The sequence below is a fragment of the Notechis scutatus genome, chromosome Z (assembly GCF_049901735.1).
Source record: "Notechis scutatus isolate UNSWTSFEM ecotype Mainland chromosome Z, rNotScu1.2, whole genome shotgun sequence".
NCBI classification, from domain to species: Eukaryota; Metazoa; Chordata; class Lepidosauria; order Squamata; family Elapidae; genus Notechis; species Notechis scutatus.
The window spans coordinates 7,619,816-7,641,794 of record NC_142025.1 but is presented as its reverse complement, the minus strand read 5'-3'; the positions used below and the strand labels follow the sequence as shown (position 1 = coordinate 7,641,794).

Sequence of the window (21,979 nt, the reverse complement as noted above, 5' to 3'; positions counted from 1 at the left end):
TATCGGGTGCAAGAAAATGGGAGCATGTAACACCTTTGCTTGTATGAACTGCATTGGGTGCCAGTTTGCTTCCTGGTCCAATTCATAGTGTTGTGATTTATAAAGCCTTAGATAGGGCCAGATGACATAATGGAACTATCTTTGCCCCATTACATCAGCTGGTCCCACCTTGTCAATCATGAAGGTATCCTGCAGATCCTGTCGGGCTCCAGATGCCTCCTTTTAAATTCTAGATTTTCAAGTTTTATATGCTGTTTTTATATTTTAACGTTTTATTGCATATTGCCCAGAATCCCTTTCCAAGAGAAAAATGAAAAACATGAAATAAATCTATAGCTTTGGTTTCCTGGTCTGGTCTATCTCAAAGAGTTGACAAAGGCATGTTGAAAGAAAATGTCCCCTTCATTCTCTGTCATCTTGTCATGCTGGTTTAACATGGCAAAGGGAAGCCATGAAAAAACTGATTTCTCTTCTAGGCAGTTGCCCTTGAAGCTAGTATGTGACCTGGGAGAATTTAGTCTGCATCGCTTCTCTGCAGAAATATGGGGTTGGGGTCCCACTTACTACTTCTGGGGCTCTAAATTGTCTCTTATTCTAAATGAAATTGATTTCTGCTAAGTGAAGTTACCATTTCATGCTGCCTGCTGCTGTGCAGAAGAAATATAATTTAGTGTATTAAGGCATAGGAAAATACAGCACTTATTTCTTTCCTGTCTCTTTATTCCATGCTGTTGCCCTTTTTCTTCCAACCAAATCATCCTTTTAACAGGTAGACAGAGGAGAGTGTTCAGCATAAAGTTCAGTTCATTCATGAAGGACCAACTAAATTACAAAAATTATAGCTCTCCCATGAATAAACCAATGCTGCATTTTTGGGAGGAAAAAAATAAGTTGGTAATTCACAATAAGGGAACAAGTTAATTAGAAGTGCAATCATGCTTTAACTAAATGAATTTTTAAAATCATATAATTATTTATTGTCTAAAGCATTTTACTGTTATGTTAATGTGTAAAACACATCCTGTATGTGTCATCTTTAATTATATAAACATTTCTTGTGCTCTATGCAGAGAACAGAATATAACAACTTGTACCTGTATAAGGATTGACGCTACTCCTGATGATGAGATAGTCAAAGTCTGGGATGAACTTAGGATGGTTGGCTTACCAGATGACATTGATGTCCAAGCCTTATTTGAACCAACAGGTATTCTTTACATATTCTTCACATATTCTTAACTGGACAACCTGTAACTCATTCAAAACATTTTATTTCTGCCTTTTTGGGGTGACAATCTTATTCTCTTTTAAAATAATAATAATATTTTGCAATAAGTGTAGCCATATAAGGCTTTAAGGATTGACGATGAGTATATGTTGCAATATCCATGATCCTAATCAACCTTGTGAAATACAGGTAATCCTTGACTTACAACAGTTCGTTTAATGACCATTCAAAGTTACAGCAGTACTGAAAAAAGGTGATTTACAACCAGTCCTTGAACTTGACAACTGTCACAATAGCCCCATGGTCAGAATTTGGGCACTTGGCAAATGGGGTGTATTTATAAAGGTTGCAATATCCCATGGTCATGTGATCATAATTGGCAACCTTCCCAGCTGGTTTCTGGCAAGTGGAGTCAATGGGGGAAATCCAGATCCACTTAATAACTGTGCATTCTCTTAACAACTGCAGCAATTCACTTAACAACTGTGGCAAAAAAGATAATAAAATCAGGTATGACTTCCTTAAGAACCACTTTGGTTACTGGTGGAATTTCTGGTCCCACTTGTGGTTATAAGCTGAGGACCAACTATATTTAGGTAAAAGTTTCCATTTAAAATTTTAAACTGCCCTGTTTAATCCATTGTAATGGATTTGTGTTACAGTTTTTCTGATATATATGTATGTAAATGTATGTATGTATGTATGTATGTATGTATGTATGTATGTATATAATTAATTTATCATTGGTCTAAGTTGGACCGGTCTACTAAATTTTAAAAGGATCTTTTTAATCCTGCTACCTGTTTTAATAGAGCATGGTGGGCTGGAAGTCCAGAACTTTTAACAGGTATAAATTGAACTGAGTTTTGATACCCAAGATTAATACAATAGATAAATGTTTACATATTGAAATGCAAAATTTATATCTGATGCCTTTAACAATAACTTCTTGAATTTATTTTTCATGGTGACAAAGAATAATAAATAGCTGGTGCGAAGATGAAGAGTTAGACCTTTTTGCAAGGTTGAGGGGGAATAGAAAAGCATGAAATTAGCCTAAACGTTGCAGTTCTCTAAAAGATGATTGTCCCACAGTTTAGCAAAACCTTTGAAAAAGATGCAATTGTTAGTGGAGATAGGTAAGAGGTGACAAAATTCACAATTTCACAACTGAATGGGTATAGGCAACTAGAAATACATTTTATCTATTTATTGGGACTTTTAGAATATGAGGTTCACAGTAGCAACTCAAATGATAAACGTGATCATTAAAGTTTGAATTGTACATTAAAAATTGCTCTTTTTTCTGTTCTTACAAAATGTTCCAGAAGCAAAGTTACATATTATATATGGAGAATAATGTAAGCATAATTTGCATGAAGATAGTATATTAAGAAAGAGACATGGGTACAATATATCAGGTTTCAAGTTCAAATTAGGCAGAAAGCTTTGTTGTACCATAACTAGGATCTATTATTCAGAAACATATTCATGTCACATGGTAATAACACATGTGGGTATGAATTCTTACAAATTTGCAGAGATCTCAGTTTACAGATATTCTCAGAAGACCCTAATATTAGATTCCAAATTTCATATTAATTTGAATTACTGATAGGATCAAGTTATGCCATTTGTCTTTCTGTTATACATTGGTGCTTTTTTCTATTCCCTTTGAAGCTGAAAGTTAGATATTACTTGGCAAAAGGGATCAAACTAATTGATTAATTTGCTAACATCATGTGTTAGGCTATTGTTGGGCTCATCACCGCTGTGCGGAATGGTCACTGGAAGTTTGCCAGACAGAAGAGCAGCTGCCAGCGAACGTGGACAAAGCTGTTGTCTCAGGGAGCACAAAAGTGAGTTTGAAAATAACTAAGGTTATATATTTTCTAAAATATAGTAAAATCTAAATTCTATGTCATAAATGCTGAAAACGTTATGGAATCCGGTGATAGCGTTTGCAGGTTATCTCAAAATACATATGGAATACGTTTTTCAGTTATTAATTTCTATGATGAAATCAATAAAAATGAAATGGGAGGTGGTACATTTCACTTGCAAAATGTCAGCCTCCAGATAACTAAGTAATCAGTTTTTATCCCACCTCCCAGACTTGCAAACAAGGAGGACTTTTTAAAAAACAAAAAACAAGACTTTTAAGTGGTTTCTATATTTGCCGTAAAGATTTTGGCCCAGTAAATCAATTAATATTAAATACATTGATTTTAGGTAAATGTGAACACAGTTGCAATAAATAGACTTATGTATTCTTTTAAATGTATAAGTTAAGGTATATATGACATTCTGGTAAGATAACATAAAGATTTTACTGAGGTTGGAGGAATTGTAGAGGAGGAAATATCTTTTAAGGATAAAGTTAAATGGAGTACATAGTAACTTTATATTGGTACTAAAGGGAGGGACATTTTGTGAGTTCAGAACATAGAAAATACTGTGTCCATAACATGCTTTTTGCTTCACTTTAAGAATTTTTTTTGCTGGGGGAGGATGTCTTTTATTTTTTAATGTAATTATGTGATACTGATTCTTAGTTTCCTGATATGGGTAGTCCCTGTTTTATAAATTATACAAAAATGTAGCAAGGATAAGATGTGCCGTGAACATGCAGTATAAAATTTGCAAATGTTACATGGAATTTAACATTTATATCTTTAAGGTAGGAAGAGAATTCATATCATATCATATAACAGCAACATTTATTCTCTATTCAAGTTGCTTTTCTAGGCCATCATTGGATTTTAGAGTGCTGTTTTACATCTAAGAATTTAGATCCCCCCCCTTGAATTATAAACCCCTCTGTCCTACTAATAGATATCCCACCCCATGAAAAAATGCTTGAATATGTTTCGATGAATTTCCTTATTTGTATATGAATAATGTTCTGGATAAAACAATAATGTTTTTCACGTTTAGTTGAAATATGCATATTTAGTGGCAGCAAAAGAACTCTAGTTTATAGATAAGTAAATACAGTATGCTTTCAGTATGTTTTCTTTAAGGAAAACCTAACTTAACAAGTATGGCCATACAACAACCAAAACACCTTTCCTATTTTGCATCCAACTACAGGCAGTCCTCGACTTAACAACCATTTATTTAGCAATCATTTAAAATTACTGGAACACAGCAAAAAATGTGATTTACATAATTTCACAGCATCCCCATGGCTATGTAATCAAAATTTGGGCGTTGGGCAACCTGCACGTATTTACAATGGTTACAGCATCCTGGAGTGATTTGCAACCTGGCTTCCAACATAGTCAGTGAAGGAAACCTGATTTGCCTAACAATCAAATGATTTATTTAACAACTGCACTGATTTAGTTAACAACTGTGGCAAACGAGGTTATAAAATTGGGTACAATCCACTTAACCGCCTTACTTAACAATAGAAATTCTGGTCCCAATAGTTGTTGTAAGTCGAGGACTACCTAGGCACATTTGTTTAAAGAAAGCATACCCTCTTTTTTTTTTTAAAGTCAGCTGCTCCACTAAAGTTTTTAAAGGTTTAATTAAACTAATGATTATTGTTATGAATAAACTTTTAAGTCAGTTTAAAATGTATGCAGTTTTCTTCATCAATGAATTAGCTAAATATAACATCATTTAAAATTATGCCTTGCTTATGAAAGTAACTAATGATTGGTTTATCATGTGGCAATTGGAGATTGCTGTTTGAAAAATGCAAACCTATGGCATCCTTCCATTTGTAGAAGTATTTTTCTTAGTTTGTTTGCAAGATGGTGATTTCAAATTAGATTATACCTTTACTTTTTATGTCATTGCTTTTAACATACGATTTTACCTGGCCTTGTAATGGTAATTCACATTTTGATCACAAACACAGTTGAACTGCTGTAATATTCTCTTAAGTGAGGCTGTATTGGAAATCACTTGGAAGTGAACACTGGTCCAGTATGCAGAAGCTAGACTTTGGCACGGCAATCCTGCTGTTGCAAGGTCTTACGGTTGCTACACTCGTTAGCAGTAGGCTATTGGGGTCATAGGGCAAAGACCTTCTCTGTAGTGGCCCCTATTTTTTTGGAAGACAGTTATATCCCCCCTCCTCCCGACATGTTTATCCTTGCATTATTGTACATTTCTGGGGCTTACATATTGGAACAGCTTATATGTGAGATAGAGAGAGATAGTCCATACTATCCACTTTCTTACCTCTTAAAATATTTTTTTCAGGGATAATTATTTTTATTTTAACAAGGATATGCTCTCTTCAAGTAATAAGATTAAGGATGACAATGTAATGTTTAATTTGTTCTTTAAAAATTAAATGGTTTACAAGTATAATGTATATGCTTTGTTTCATAGGGTATTCAGGGAGGGAAGGAAGGAAGGAAAGGCAGGGAGGGAGGAAGATTCTAGTAGATTTGAAAATGGAAATATGTTACTGAGCTGCAGGTGTATGGAAGGTTTTTCTCCCAAACTGTTAACCAGTTTTACATATTTATTTAAGGAAGTCCTAATCTCACTGTAAAGGGATTTACTCAGACCCCATTTGGAATACTGTTTCCGGTTATGGAGGCCTTATTTAAACAAAAACATGGATAAGATTGAACGAGTCCAGAGACAGGCAACAAAATTGGTGCAAGGTCTGAGGGACAAAAACATATCAAGAGCGATTGGAGAAACTTAATATGTACAACCTGGAGGGCAGAAAGGAAAGTGGGGACATGGTTGAAACTTTAAATATATTAAGGATGTGAATAAGGTTCTAGAAATATTTTCAATTGTAACCAAAAGTCAAGAACACGGGGGCATAACTTCAACTGACAGAGAGGAAGTTCATAAGTAATGTTAAAAAGTATTATTTCACAGAAAGAGTAGTGCTGAGGTCCCCAACCCCCAGGCTTTGGCCCAATACCAGGCTGCAGCCTGTTCAAAACTGGTCCGTATAAGCAGTGTGCGGTGTGTACGTGCAACTCCACTTGCGCAAGTGGCGGATGCACAAGCTTCCGCACAAAGCTCCATTTGTGCAAGCAGTGGGCACGCGTCCTGCCACTACAGCAACTGCGGCAGTGCAAATGCATACCCCCTGTCACTTGGATGGAGCCATCCGTTCTCCCACCCACCAGTCCTGCAAGCTGGAAAGGTTGGGGACCACTGGAGTAGTAGAAGTTTGGAACCAACGTCCAGCAGAGGTTGGTCAGTCATCAGTAACTGAGTTTAAAGATGCTTGGAATAAACACATGTCCACCATCCAACAAAAAATTAAAAAATATAAAAATAATAATTAAAATTAATTAATTTTATCTTCAAATTCTTAAGGGGCAGATTCTATGGACCCTCTAGATCTTTTTCTGCCATTAGTTTCATGTGTTTATATGCTTATAAATAAGGCTGAAAGTGAATTCAAGTTTCTGTAAGAATTTTAATGAAATAGATTTTTCAACCAATTTCGTACTTGAGCTCTCAAGTTTGTTCAGGGCTTCTGTTGATGGTTTTTGGTAGCAGTCCTCTAATTTTCTGACCATTTCTAAAAGGCAGGCATGAAGCAATATTCTCTTTAATATTAATGAATTTATGTATCTAAAACATATTTTAATAAATTTGGATTTTTAATAGCTTATGTTCAGGTTTTTCAGCAGTACTAAACATGACTTAAGCATATTCTTAAAAAACTCTAATAGAGTTGAGAATGCTTCTTCTAAATACTGCAATTCCAAGGAAGGTAGAATAGAGAGGGTGTTTTTTTTCCCTTTCTGGAAATAAAGCTACCTGCAATTGCCTTTTTTCTTGGCAAAGTACAGAGAACCAGGCATTCTTTACTTTCTCATAATGTTCTTTCTCGGGTACTGCATCACTGCCAATTTTAGTAGCTCAATAGATAGAACAAAAAAACAACAACACTTCTGATGTTTCAGAAATTCTGAGATCCTAAACATACAAGTTTTCTCTTTTACATGAAAAATAGTAATAATCAACAAATAAAAACAGCTCCAGAATAAAAGCTGTGGCTGACCCCTCCTCTGCAATTATTGATAATTGATTACAAATTGAAATAACTAAGAATTGATGTATTTATTTCCCTAAAGAGAAAATTAAAAGAATTTGTGCTTGGCTTCATATGATGGAGCTTTCTATTCATTATGTCAAATGCACAATAATTTTATTTGAATAACCATTATACTCTTTGGGATTAGTTTTATTCTGAATAATTGAGCTGCTGTAGATTAACTGAAAGCTTGCTTTGGTTGCAGTGAAGTCTTTCTTTAGAGTTTGCCAGGTTATATTGCTGTGAACGTCCTGGGATCTTCCATGTTTTCAACAGCCTTATTTTGCATTATTGTTCATGCATTGTGTCAGATTGCCTTTGAAGAAAGTCTTCAACAAGTGAAAAATGCCTCTATTTATGGTCTTAAGTATTCTTCGTTGCACTCATGATAAACCTTGCCTTTATTATCACTACATTAATTAAAAAGACAAAATATTCCACAAAGAATTTGTCTTACACCAAAACACAGAACTATTCTAAGTTAAGCCTCCTTGAAATACAACAGTAGCATTTCATCTTTTTTCAAGTGTTGAGTTGGCAACGACATAACCCATACACTAGTTGCCCAAGTTGCTGGAGTTTTTTTTAAGATGTCCTACATCTCCTCCATGTGAATGAGAGCATGGTAGGGAATCAAGAACTCCATTCTTTGATTTCTCCCCTTCATGCATTTCACTCTTGGCCTTTAAGAGAACAAAGCCATCATGTGGAGGAGTTCCCGTTCTCCCCAAAAAGAGAAGAAAAAAGATCAAGCAGGTTGAAATGTGCAGCACTTTCATATATGGCTGTTCCTTCCCCTGGCACCATGGAAGGGGTGAGCAGGGATTATCCCTGTCTTGGTAGAAAGGGACCATAATATAAGTTGGAGGGAGTAGACAAATGGACAGGTACAAGAATTGGGAAGAGATCTCTTTGGGGCTACTTTTGGGACTAAGGAAGTGTGAGATGCAACAACTTTTCATAGAATCATAATCACAATTAAAGAATGGATGTGGGAAAGAAATTCTGCACTTGTTCCATTTTTGCTTCTACAATAGTAGTAAAAGATTGGAAATTTGATTAGAGGCAGGAAGTTGAAGAAGAATTAATATATCTTCCTTGGAAACTGAAGCTTCCCTTTAACATGCTGTCTGACCTCAGTAGGCAATATGTAGTTCTAAAGGTGCTGCATCACAGATGGTATTCAGCAGGTTCTGTTCAGTTCTGGAGAACCGGTAGCAGAAATTTTGAGTAGTTTAGAGAACCGGCAAATACTACCTCTGATTGGCCCCGCCCCCATCTCTTCTCTGCCTCCTGAGTCCCAGTTGATCGGCTGGGTCTTCTTTTGTTGCCCTGCACAGGAGAATGGAGCTGGAAAGCAGGTTAGTGGAATGAGGAGGGAATGGGGATTTTGCAGTATCCTTCCCCTGCCATGTCCACCAAGCCATGCTCACCAATTCACGCCATACCCACCAAGCCACATCCACAGAACTGGTAGTAAAATTTTTTGAATCCCACCACTGTGCTGCATCTTTCATTCTTGATCAGGCTGTTTGAGGCTGTTTGGGAGGCACAGTTCAGGAATATTTGAAAGGCCACAGATAGTTAATTAAAATATCATCATTAAAAGTTAGTAACTTTTATCTTTCTGAATGAAAAGTCTTCATTGTTGTAACCCTTGGTCTAATGAAAATGATCTTCATGAAGCCGTCATGTCAACTTGAGTTTGCAATCTTCACTTTAGCAGCAGTTTCAACTGCAGGTAGTCCTTGGCTAACAACCTTTTGTTCAGTGATCAGTTGAAATTACAATGGCACTGAACAAATGTACTTATGACTGATCCTCAAAATTCTGGTCAGTACAGTGCAGCTGCAGTCACATAATCACAATCCAGGTATTTAGCAAGGGACTTGCATTTACAATAGTTGCTGCCATTTATGCTCTTTCCTTCTGGCTTTCCACAAGGGAAGCCAATGGAAAACCCAGCAGGGAAGGTCACAAGTCCCTCACCCACTGGCCTGCCTGTTAACAGCCTGGGGCATGCCACTTCCTTCTGCCTTGTTCACTGACTTTGCTTGTTGGAATCTGGATGGAATTTGCAAGGAGCTCTTTGCTTAATGACCTATAATCTCCCCTGGATGATGGCAACAAGAAGGAGTGCCTAGATTGCCTTTGTTAAGCAATACCACCATTAGGTGAAGACTATCTATATTATGTTTTAAAATTAAAATAGAATTATTTTATTATGGCTTTTCTGTGGAGTTTTTCAGAGTACTATATTTTGCTTTTTTGAAATAGATACTGTGTGCTCATGCCAGCCACAATAAGTGGTCATTTCATTGCTGTCCAAATGGAAAGAGTTTGTAAAATGACTTAAAATACTGTTGTATTCAGTTTAGTGTTAAAATGTCAATAGAATATCATTTTTTTCTCTTAGAACAAATTTACAAATTACATCTAGGGCTGGGAGGTCTTTTATTTTTGGATATTTCAACCCCCGATGCCAGGAATTTAGCAGATTTTTTTCCATTCAAAAATGCTTATTAAAACATAATGCCTGTATTTTGAACATGACCTATTACTAAAAAATTAATACTTCATCTAGTTCTTTAGTTGTTAGTATTTGGTGACAGTTGCACTTTGTAAATAACTTGCTCTGTAAGAATTCCAACATATACCAGTACATACAAGCTATCTGTTTTGTCTTATAGTCCTTACAGTCCCTTTCTGAAGGAGTCAAAATTGAGGATCCAGTTAAAAAGGCATGGATGTATATACTGTACATTAGATTGAATAATATGTGAATCTAATTAACAGAATCTAGCTGGCTGTGTTCCTTCAGAAATTACATGATAAATAGTATTGTAATTCTACTGTCAAGCTTATTCTGATTTTCACTTACTTTTTAATAAGTTAACCCTAGGCAAATGAATGATGAAATATTTTACATGACAAATTTATCATTGCAATCCTTGGAACATTTTTATCATTCCAAGTTTGATCCTTTTGCCATATTTTGCTACCTTGCAAAGCCTTCTTGGTAGTATATACCAAGAAATAACTTTCTTTTTAGCAACCTTCTTTTTCCCTCTACTGAAATGCTGCCCCTTAGTTTCCCATAAAGTATCAAAAGAAAATCCTGTTAGAAATATTCCATATCAATGCGCTCTTGGCAGTGAAGCAAGGTAGCAAAGAAAGGCTTATAAGAACTTTCATTGGTTCTTCAATGATATAGAAAAGGACCCTTTCTTGAACTCTACATTTGTATGTCTGTTCTAGAATGGAAGAAGTGAGGCTGTCTCTACAAAGAACTTTCAAAGAGAGTTTTGATGCTGAATAAAATAACATAAAATAAAAAATAGAATACTTTGCTTTGAACCTAAATGCTCAAAGAAAAAACAGAGTGGTGAAGCTGTCAAAAAAATGCACAAAAATATAGATGCAAAAACCTACAGGCCTGTTAAAGGTTCACAGAATAATCTGTATTCCACATGAATTCCACGGTAATCTTCTTTTGTAAACTATCAAAGTTGTTTTGTGAATTCCTATAGTTAATATGATAGAACTTTACATACTTCTTTTCATTAATTGATAAGGAAACATTTAAATTCAGACTTGGATATAGAGGAGTGCATAGATGTAACAGAATTGATAAACAACAGTTTTCCTTTCTTCAGATCTCTGAAAACCCTCCTGCTCCTCCCCAAAATTTGTGAAGAGAAAGGCGTATCTGCTTAATATATTAATTTTTATTGGAATTTTGAAATGAATTGGACCGAATATATCTTGACTTTCCTTAAGCAGTTTATAGAGCATTCTGATGTTTGATGTGAATATCCAAGTATGTTTTCTGTCCTGGTTTGAAAATATATTCAGAGAGCACTTACCAGTAGCTTCATATCAAACAGGAGAGACATTTCAGTGGGATGCCTTATAGCTCAGTCCTGAGCCTGGTGCTATTCAGCAGATTCATGAAGTTTCGAAATGGATGCTTGTAAATTTGCAAAAATCTGAATCAGATAGCTAATATTCTAGAAGAAACGAAGCTGAAAACACTCTTGTTGAATTAGAGAAGCCCATTAAAAATAATTAAATGAGGCTTAGCAGAGAGAAATACAGGTTTATTCTCTATTCCATATCTATTTATTTATGTATATGTTTAAGATGGAGGATACTTGGCTCAGCAATGTGTATCAAGATACTGAGATGAGAGGCATATAAATTATTGTAAAATTGTTCCATTTTTAATGCTTCATTTTATTGATTAAATTGTACTACCCACAATCCCTCTCTGAGAGAAATGGATGGTTAAGAAGTGTGAAAAACAAACAAACAAACCAAGGAAAAGTGGATCTTGGAATTACAATAAATCACAACCTAAATATAAGTCTATATTGTGATGCAAATGTTAAATCTGCACTTTTCAGATTCATCAATAAAAGGATAGTTTCCAAATAATAGAAAGAGGACTTTTTATTTTATTCTGTGTTACTGAGATGTGATCTTAATTTTTTTCAAATTCAAGGCAATTCAGTTTAAGGAGAATTAAAAGAAACTAAAAACTGGTGCAAGGAAGAACAATAAGGTTGACGGTGGAGTTGGAAATCTTAAATCTTACTGGGAAAGACTGAAAATGCTAGGTGTGTTTTCCCTCGAAACTATTCAGCTCATGGTAGTTAGGCTATGATTGGATCTCGTTAAGAGCTTGAAAGATTGTCACTCAGAAGATGATAATAAGATCTCTTCTTTATAATTTTAAACTGCAACCACAAAATAATGACCTTAAGTTATAAGAATGCAGATTCCAGCTGAATGCTAGAAACATTTCCTAACAATAAGAGTGATTAGTGACAGTGGAACCAATTATAGAAGAAATTGGTGAGCTTCTCCTCTGGATATAGTCAGGCAAAAAGATGAACTAAGGCAGTTGTGTCACATCCATCACCACAGCAACCAATCACATCTATCTTGCTTTCCTTTAAAAGAAGCTCGGGTAGCTGCAGTTATATATTTGTTGTTTAGGTGAGACTTTGTGGGCAGTTTTGAGATGGACTTAGTAAAGGTAGGTCATTTTAAATAATTGATTTCATATAAATGCATGTTTGCTTCATTTACAAATTATAAGTTAAGATGTGACCAGATAATTTTAATGATAAGAGGTGCAATTTGGATTTTAAAAACAAATATTTAAAGAATGTCAAGGATGTATCTATTTTGCCTCCTGATATTATGCAGTGAGTGACATATATTACAATTTATTTTATCCATTTACAAATGTGAATTAACAGCTGTGGAAAGTTATAAGCAAGAAAATTAGCTATGCAGGAATATGCACTATATATTGAAGTAAATGAGGAACTAAGTTTCTTTAATTACTTACAGTTACAAATAGTTTTTAATATAAATACAACAATAATGGGTAAAATAGCTTGAAGTAGGAAGTTTACTTGAATGCTTGCAAACAATTGAAAATAAAATGAAATCCTAATTCCACCACTTTATTCACACATAGTATTATAACAAATTGATTAATATGCAAGAGGAATAGAAATAACCTTAGTTTCAATATTGTTTCTAAGTAATAAGCTTATTTCAGTGTTATAATTGTTGTAAAAGAACTTAGGTAATAAATTGCTTGGCTGAAGTTTTTAAACATATTTTTTATGAAATCCTTGTTCTGAAAAAAAACTTTTCAAGAAATTGAGAAAACAATATGTGAAAGGAACAGCAGGGTTTGAAGATTAAATTGTGAGTAGATTAGGCAATGGTAAACTTTTCCCGATTCTGTCCAAAATTCATTAGGAAATTCTATATTTCAATTTTGCCTAAAATAAATTAGATTACCTGTACTGAAGCAACAATAATTAGTTAAGTGTAATTGAGTTGGATTCAACTCTTGTGACTATAAGAACAAATTTTCATGATATCTAATAATACCTCTTCCAAAATCTGTTTAGTAATCTTGTTGATCCTGTTCATCCAGTGTTTTTCCTTTCTGCTTCCCCCAAGTTTACCAAAAATGAGAATTTTTCTAATCCATCGATTATTCTTATTGTCTGTCTAAAATATCATAGTTTTTGGTTACTCAGTAGAGATCAACTTATTGTTATGTGGTTGAGGTTGGACTCTATTTGGTTCTTATTGCAATCTAATACTCAGAGTAACATCTGCAAATTCATAATTCAAAGTAATTTTTCTTTTCTTTTTCAGTGCCCACTTTTAAAAGCTGCATATTATCATTAGAGCACTGCTTTAATTATTCTTATCTTTGTTGTGATGGAAATATCTTTATCCTTTATGATCTTGTCTACATTTGTTAGTGCCTTCCTCCCTAGGATTATTCTTCTTTATCATCCATTTTTATTTATTAAACTTAAGAAAACAAAACTGCCTACCACTGTCATTTGCTCACCATCAACTGTAAGTTCGCTCACATGCTGGTTGACATTATCTCTGCCTTCTTAATACAGTATTTAACTATTGCCAAGATTTCTCATTTTCCATTTTAATTTATAATAAGGTCTTCTGAGTTGCCTTAATCTTCTGATAATAAAGTGATGTTTGCATATCTCAAATTGTTAATATTTCAGCCTCCATCACTTTCAGTCCTGCTGTTATGTAAATAATATTTGCTGAAGAAGTAAAACTCATTTAAGGACAATGTGCATCCCTATTTCACACCTTTCCTCTTTTCAATAAAGTTGTTTGTCCAAATGACTTCTTCTTTGTTCAAATGACTTCTTGTTCCTTGCAAAAGTTCCTCAGATGAACAATCAATATTCTGGTACATTCATTAACCTTTTATGCGTTAAACATTTAGGTATAATCTTCACTACTAAGTGAAGCAATGTAGTGAGATAGTAATCAGCAAAGCAAAGGTAAATCCACATCTTTTATTTTGGAATGTTTTGTTTCTAATCTTTTTTCAAACCTGACTGTCTATTTGGCACTTCTTTCTTCAGGTAGAACTCTGTTTTTCTTTTATATGTGATCCTAAATAAAATATGGAAGAATTAGTGAATTCTTCTACTAGTGCCGTAGTTCAGTCATTTACCAATTCTCATGTCTGTGTTTTTCCACATACACACAATTTTTGCTATCTCTGGGCTATACAATGTTACTCCATTATTCTTCTTTTGTAATCTATTTTAGCAGCACCTGTCATACTTCACTTTGTACTGCAGTCAGTTCCTAATTGTATTCTCTCTCTCAAGATATTTCTTGTCATTCTACAATTCAGTTTGCAAAAGATTTCTGTACAATATTTCATAAGCCTATAGGATCAATGAAGGTTTAGCAAAGCTAAGGAACATTCCAATAGATGTCTTTGTATACTTTGTCAGAAGAAGAAAACAAGTAATCAGATGAAGGAAATGAATAGGTTGAGGCCAAGGGAAGGCTCATCAATTTGAAATCCCTTTGTGCCCACAAGAGGTCTAATCCATCCTACCTATAATCAGTCTTCCTCCCAATTCCAGAAATCCAGGCAGAGACTTAACAGTCTTTTCTGTAATGTCCTCTCTGTCCTTTTGGAATTTATCTAAATCTTAAACAAAATTCTTTCCCCCCAAATTCCAATAATAACAAATTGCGCAGCTCCTTCGATCTCTCCCTATTTTATAATTTTTGTTTTACTTTCCAAAACTCTGTAATTTGTTGTAAGTCTGCAGTCCCTTTGCCCCACAGATTTTCCAAACTTTCTTAACTACTTTTAAATTTATTTTTCACCTCTGAAAATCCTTCTTCCATTTCTTAATTGTTGCTTTCACCTTTTAACCAAATTCTTCAAACCATTTCTGAATAAATCTGATAAAATATTCTTATCAATAAGTTGTTATTGTTCTTGTGGTTGTCATGGTGAGAACATGAAAATATTTCTGTTACTAAGTGGGAATAAAAGGCAGGCTTCTTTTAGTTCCAGTTAGCTCTCTTTAGTCACAATCAGGCTGCCTAACTCATATTATTACAGCCTTTTGTTTTGTAAAATCCACAAATATTGTCCTTATATATAAACCAGCCTACCTTCCCACAGAATCTGGTCTGTTAGTTTAATTACATTTACTATTTTCAAAGATACTTTCATCAAAGAAAAATATTAGTTCTATTTCTTTAAAAAAAACCTGTCCTTTTCTGTCTGATAGTTATAATAATACGATATGATATATAATATAACCTATAATATAATAAGGACAGGTCAGAGAGTCATTACATGAAAAGTGAAAAGAACAAAATGCTCGAGAGGCAGATGAAATTGAGATGGAAGCCAGATTCTGCATTTCGGCGTAAGGTGGTCAAAATCCCATTTTCTTTATTTTATTTGGATCTGCATTAACATTGGCAGCTCATTTATTTTATCTGCTACAAAAATGTCAAACTTCTTGAGTTCTGCATGCTAATTCAATCTATTTTGTTCACACTTTTAATTGGACAATTCAGAAATGTAATAATGGTATCTTTTCATTATAGGATTAAATTGCTGGTTACTGTTATAGGTATTGTATATGGAATCTGGTATTCTATGTCTTATATAATTAAAGAACATAGCCTTTAGAGACAAACTGTTATCCTCCTTTCAATCCTTGTCATGAACGTAACCATGGGTGTTGTAACTTGAATATTTTATCAAATAACTTTTATATGGGATTTATTTCATCCCAGTGTTCAAAGGTCTTTCAAAACCTAGGAAAAAGAGCTGCTTAACAATGAATTACTAACTTATGTTTCTCTTAGTTGGTTTTTAAATTGGACTGAGAGTTATGGTGTCAAAGTTTTCCTCCATTTGATATGCAGGATTTACATACCACAGGACTAATTTCCTTCCTGATGAGATCTGTATGTCTTCTTTGCCCAGATATCCCACAAAATTCAGTAAATTACCTTCTGGGCGCATAGAATATCTTCTGTAAAAAAATATTTCCTACAATGAACTTTAGTATCTTTTTACTACCAGAAAAACATATTTTTTGCTTAGGTATTAAAAATTTTCTAGTTTTAATTTTGGGAATTAAGAACCATAACGTAAGTATGACATACGTATTCTGCTTTTGCTTTATTACTATATATTTTATTCTTTTAAATTTTATGATTCATCTTGTAAATTGAGGATTAAAAGAATAATGCATAAATTATTAAAAAATATAAAAATTAAATGCCACATTATTTACATTGATTTTTACATGGTTATTGTCTATGTGAAAAGTTAATACCATGAAACTTGGAATTTTAATTTAAAAAATTAGCATTTGATAAAATGAACTGAATTTTGTAAAAACGTAAGACGATACTTGCTGGATATTCCAGTACTCTGCAAATCATCTACAGCAGTCCCTTTCTAAAATCATTTCAATTGGTGGCCATCATCACATCTCCAGGCACCACTTTTCAGAATTTTTCTATTCATTAAGTAAAAAAGAAATGTACTTCATTTTCCTAATCATTAAAAGTAGCAGAACAGGGATTTTTCCAATTGATTTACATCCCTCGCTTCACCCCACTCCAGGTTTTTTATTTGTTTTGAATGGTGGAGCATCAGACAGATTATTTTTTTCCCTTCCAGCTCAACAAACCAATTTTCAAGTAGAATCCATTCCCCAGTACTGTATGCTTGCTTGCTACAAATGTTCTTGTTTGGGCTTAATTTGCCATAGTTCGCCTTGTTATAATAATAAAACATTTTAAATTGTTCACCTGTTCCATTGTACTAAATATTTGTTCACTGGTTTATTTATACATTTAAATGGTCTAATTGTATTTCATGTTGAAAGAGTTGTGCTGCTTATCTTTTTGTTCCAAAGCTTATTGAAGAATATGTGATATGAACATTAAAACCTATAAATACCTAATATAAATGCTATTATATTGTCTATTTTCATTTGATTATGGCCATGTTATTGTTCTCTGCTGAGGGCTTGCTTCATCCTTATTTTCATTTTGACAGCTATCCACATTATACATTAGATGTTTGTTTAACCATGATGTACTAACCTACCTACCCACCCCACTTCCTTTCTGAATCTTCTGCTGTTTACAGTTACATGGTACAATATTATATTGTTAATGATGTACACATAAGAGAAAAAGGTTTTATAAAAATTCCTCAACTTATGACTCCAATTGAGCCCACAAATCATGGCAGTTGTTAAATAGGTCATTTACATGACCAACGTAATTTTATGACATTTTTTTTTGCAGCAGCCTTTAAGTGAATACAGTGGTTGAAAAGTGAATGCTGCAGTTGTTAAATGAACACCGCACTCATGAAATGAATCCATTGATTGCAATGGCCGTTTTTTGTCCATTAAACACCGATTTCTAGCAAAACACATTAAAAATAATGTTCAAATGTCAACAGGGCACTGCAAATGGCCATAAATATGGACCAGTTGCTGAGCACCAAAATGCTACAACATGATCATGGTGTGAAGGGAGTAGATGCCAGAACTTCAAATCCAGTTCATAAATACTTTCTTTTGGTTCTGTTGTAACTTTGAATAATTGCTAAGTGGCCATTCATTAAATGAGGATTACTTAAAGGGTTATTTTTTTAATTTAAAAACCAGATGTGCACAGAATAGTTGATGCATGGAACATTCTTAATATAGTTTATTTTTTTTCACTGCAGAAAACTCAAATACATAAAAGCAAAGCAAATTACACATCATAATGTATTAATATACTGAAAGTGTATTGGAGGATCATTTCTGTTAAAGTGTCTTAAAGAAATCTCAAAATTTCTTTTGAACCATTAGTAGATATCACATGGTATTGATAGCAAAAAGTAATAAATAACAAAAAGTGTAAATTTATCTGTGCTAATGAGTAAGGACCTTGGAAGAGAATAACCATTTAGTGGATTTAACAACATAACCGAGCAGCATTCTCTATATAAACCACTTAAAAATTGATCATCTATGATTTCTACCACTGAACAATTTATATTCCAAGAGAAACAACTATTAGCTTTCTGGATTAAAGATAATATAAGGCAAACTATAATATTTACTTAATTTATTTAATTGTTACAACTTCTGCTAAGTGTTCACACAATGTACTTCAGGATTTTTGTAAAACATTTTGCCAAATAATTGCATAAGAGTAGCCTTATTGATTGTTCAAAACACAGAGACCAATTGAAACATTTAAATTTCTATATTATTAAATAAAGGAAATCAATAGAACTAAAAGATAGCGGCAAGTGGTTATGGAGAAAGAAAGAAAACATTTGTTTTTTTCCTCATTTAGTAAGTGCTTGTGAAATAATATGCTGTAAAAATGTAAAACATATTCAACTAATGTAGTCAAATTGAACAATCCAGAAAGAAACAAAAAGTTATATTAATACAGCTTTTGTTGGTGTAGAAATTGTTACTATTTTTTCATGAGCTATTAATTTTTTACTAAATGAGTTCTACTTAGCAATAAAAGTTTATGACACATCTGGGGAATCTTATTTAAAGGTAGAATGTTAAAATTGTTCTCAGAAAATTGGCAAAGTCACACAAATGAACAATTCAGTAGAGAGAAAAGAAAGTTATTACAGAAGGACAAAGGAAATTTTCCCTAGTTAGACTGTTCCGTATAAAGAACATAAATCACTATGTGTGGCTACAATGTCAGAAACACATTCAGTAATTAAAACATAATAATGCTGCTCTATTCAATATGACTTTCCACTCTAGTAAATGAGTGAGTTTTGCCTAATGAAAGGAGTCTGTTATCTCCTAGCAACCTCCTCTTTTGTAGCTAGATGGGAATGAAGGTTGAGGCTTGAGGAGAAAGAGAGGGAGGGTGCCTCTGCTTTTTACTCTACTCTCCACTTTGTTTTTGTTTGGAGTAATTGGAATGATTGAAATTCCAGATCGTGAATAACTCAGAAAAATTGTAAGGTTGACATAAGAAAAATACGAATCAAAATAGCACCGATCTTCTAATTTTTCTGTCATATTGGTATTTGTTGTGATTTCTTTAATCATACTGTGTCGGGATTTTATCTTCTTAATATTAGGCTTGCTCATCATTTGGTAAAAATGCATTGAAAGTTGCACATAGGCATAAAAATTCCGGTATGTGTTGAAAAATTATGTGTTGAAATACTTGCAGTATAAGAGAACCTCTAGTAGATCAGATCAGACTAATAGAGAATCAACAGCGATTAATCAAATGCCTCCAAGAAAGATGGGGCAGGATAATGAGCATTTAATTCAGAGATACTTGGTAAACAATTGAAGCTGTGAGGTGAACCTGAACCTGAGTCTTCCTATTCTTTATCCATCCCCTTCACTTCCTTGCTCTTGAGCTAAAAAAAAGGAACTGGCCCAAATTCCCCAAGGGGAACTTCCATGATTGAGGGGAACTGGATTTTGGCAGAGAGCTAAAAGAGAATAACTGGTCCAAAATCAGTCAGTGAGCTTCTGTAGAGAGAGGGGGATTTGAACCCGAGCTCCCCACTTCTTATCTATCCTACATCATCTAGTTCTGATGTCATCACCTTGTTTCAATAGCAATAGCATTTAGGCTTATATATCACCCCATAATCCTTTATGGCAGGATTCTACTGATTCGCACCGGTTTGGTAAAACTGCTTGTTATGGTTCCCAGTAGTTTGGAGAACTGGTAAATCAGGCCTCTGGCTGGCCCTGCCCCTCTCCGCTCGCTTCTCTGCTCCCTGCCCAGTCAGTCCCTATCGCACATGCGCAACATGCGCATGCACGACATGCTTGCAGCCTTCTTTTGCCCGCCTGCCAGGCTAGTCATTGCTGTCTGCCTTTTGCAAGTTTTTCATTCTGCTGGGAGAGGCTCTCCCAGCAAGAGCAGGTGCGTGAAGCAGCCCAGAGCCGACACGAGCCTCTCCACTGTTCTTTCCAGCTGAGCAGCCCTGATTTGCCTGCTTACAGGTAAGCTTGTGAGTCGCGCTAACCCCTCTCCCACTGTCCCTGGGCCCCGCCCAGCCCTCTGCAGGCCTCCCTGTAGCTCCCCAGGCCTTGCTCAGCCCTCCGTGAGATCCCTGGGCCTTGCCCAGCCCTTGCCAGGCTTCCCTCACCTTGCATCCATGCTGGGCCTCCTCCCGCCTGGCCACCTACTTCTTGACATGAGCAGAGGCTGCTGGTTGGAGTGCAGGGAACCGCAGTGCTGGGCTCCCTATTCTATATATGCCACCCAAGGGCATAGCTAGAATTGGAAGAGGCTGCGTGTTTCTGGCGGAAAGAACCAGAGCTTCTTGATGCGAGAGCAGCCTCTGCCTCGCTCGCACCTGCTCATCCAAGCTGCCGAGTGTTGCCCCTGTTCTTTCCACTACAGCTGCACAGCGTTTTATTCCAATTCTAGCTCCAACCAGCAGCCTCTGTTTGTGTCAAGAAGCTGGTGGTCAGGTGAGAGGAGGCCAAGGTGGGGCGCCATTTCCGGGCCAGTCCGGCCGGCGGATGGGCAAGCAAGCAGCCCTCAGGGTGATGCAGCGATGGCAGTGGCCAGAGCATGCCACGGCCGTTCGCTTTCTCTACTGCGCTGGGGCTAGGCCTGAGACTGAAAGAGGTGACGGAGGTGCCCCAAAAGGGAGGGCGGGAACTCCTGGACAGCTTCCCACCACCGCCCCCTCCTGCTCCCACTGAAAGGGAGGGCGAATTGATGTTCCTGGGGCTGCGGCTGCTCCTTTTTTGTTCTTCCACTGCCCGCTGCTCTCTTGCAGCACGAAGGCAGCCGCCACAGCCTGTCCCTTTAAGGTATGTCAACGTGGGGGTGGAGGTAAGTGGGGACCATAAAGGGACAGCCAGGCCACAGCAGCTGCCTTCCGAGCAGCTCTGCTGTGAAGGGAAGGGAGGAAGAAAAGTTAGGCAACTCTTCTCCTTCTTGGGTAGAGCATGCGCACACAGCGCCGGGAGGATTATCTGCAAGGAGTCGGTATGTGGGCAAGTCCCTGCAGCACCGTGAGATGTGTGAGTGAGAGACGAGAGAGAGAGAGAGAGAGAGGGATGAGAAACAGATGAGAAAGAGGGAGAGGGAGAAAGAAAAAGATGAGAGAGAAAGATGAGGGGGTGGGGAGAAAGAGACAGAGAGAGAGATCTGTTTAAAAGAAAATAGAAAAATGGCTCTGAGTGTTTCAGGTTTCAGACCCCAGGTTAGACAAACAGCATGGTCGTTAAATGAACCTTGTGGTCATTAAGTGAGCACTGGTTGTTAAACAAGTCCCTTTTCCCCATGGGCATTTTTAACCGGAAACCAGAAAGAATTGTTGGAAACTGGCAAAAAACATAGAAAACCTGAGTCACTTGACTGTGTGGGATATTGTAACTGGTCATAAAATGAAGGGAGGGGAGGGAGGGGAGGGAGGGAGAGAGAGAGAGAGAGAGAAGGGAGGGAGGGGAGAGAGAGAGAGAGAGAGACTCCTAAGCATGTTTATTACATCTGGTAGTTGACTAGTTTTCTATATGAATTCTGTAAATATTGGTAGCCTTAATGCTTATATATTTTTGGTTCTGATTACACACACACTACCTGGTTTATAAAGTGGGTTTTTTGATAAAGTTGTGAAATGCTTTTACAAGCATAATTGCCAACATAGTTACCCTATAGCAGTTATAAAAATTAAGTACAGTTAAATGTTCAGTCTCTATCCATACTTCTTTACTTGGCACTATGAATTCTTTTCTCACTTTCTCGGGTTTCTTTAGGCTATTGTCATTTCTGGGTTTAACTTATTTATAAAATCACTGGTGACAAGACTAGTTGCATATATAAAATATCAA

At 35.6% G+C, this 21,979-nt stretch overlaps 1 protein-coding gene across 21 annotated transcripts in view; it reads left to right on the top strand.

Annotated features, from left to right (window-relative positions):
• The window catches only part of KMT2C (lysine methyltransferase 2C), a 142,312-nt gene that overhangs the window by 49,050 nt on the left and 71,283 nt on the right, over nt 1-21,979 (top strand). For 17 of the 21 annotated variants that reach the window (XM_026678945.2, XM_087945524.1, XM_087945523.1 and 14 more), the window contains 2 exons: nt 1,071-1,207; nt 2,978-3,087. In XM_026678945.2, the coding sequence (XP_026534730.1) occupies nt 1,071-1,207; nt 2,978-3,087 (247 nt within the window). The remainder of the gene's footprint in view (nt 1-1,070; nt 1,208-2,977; nt 3,088-21,979) is intronic. The other 4 variants (XM_026678953.2, XM_087945533.1, XM_026678952.2 and 1 more) reach the window with 1 other exon arrangement.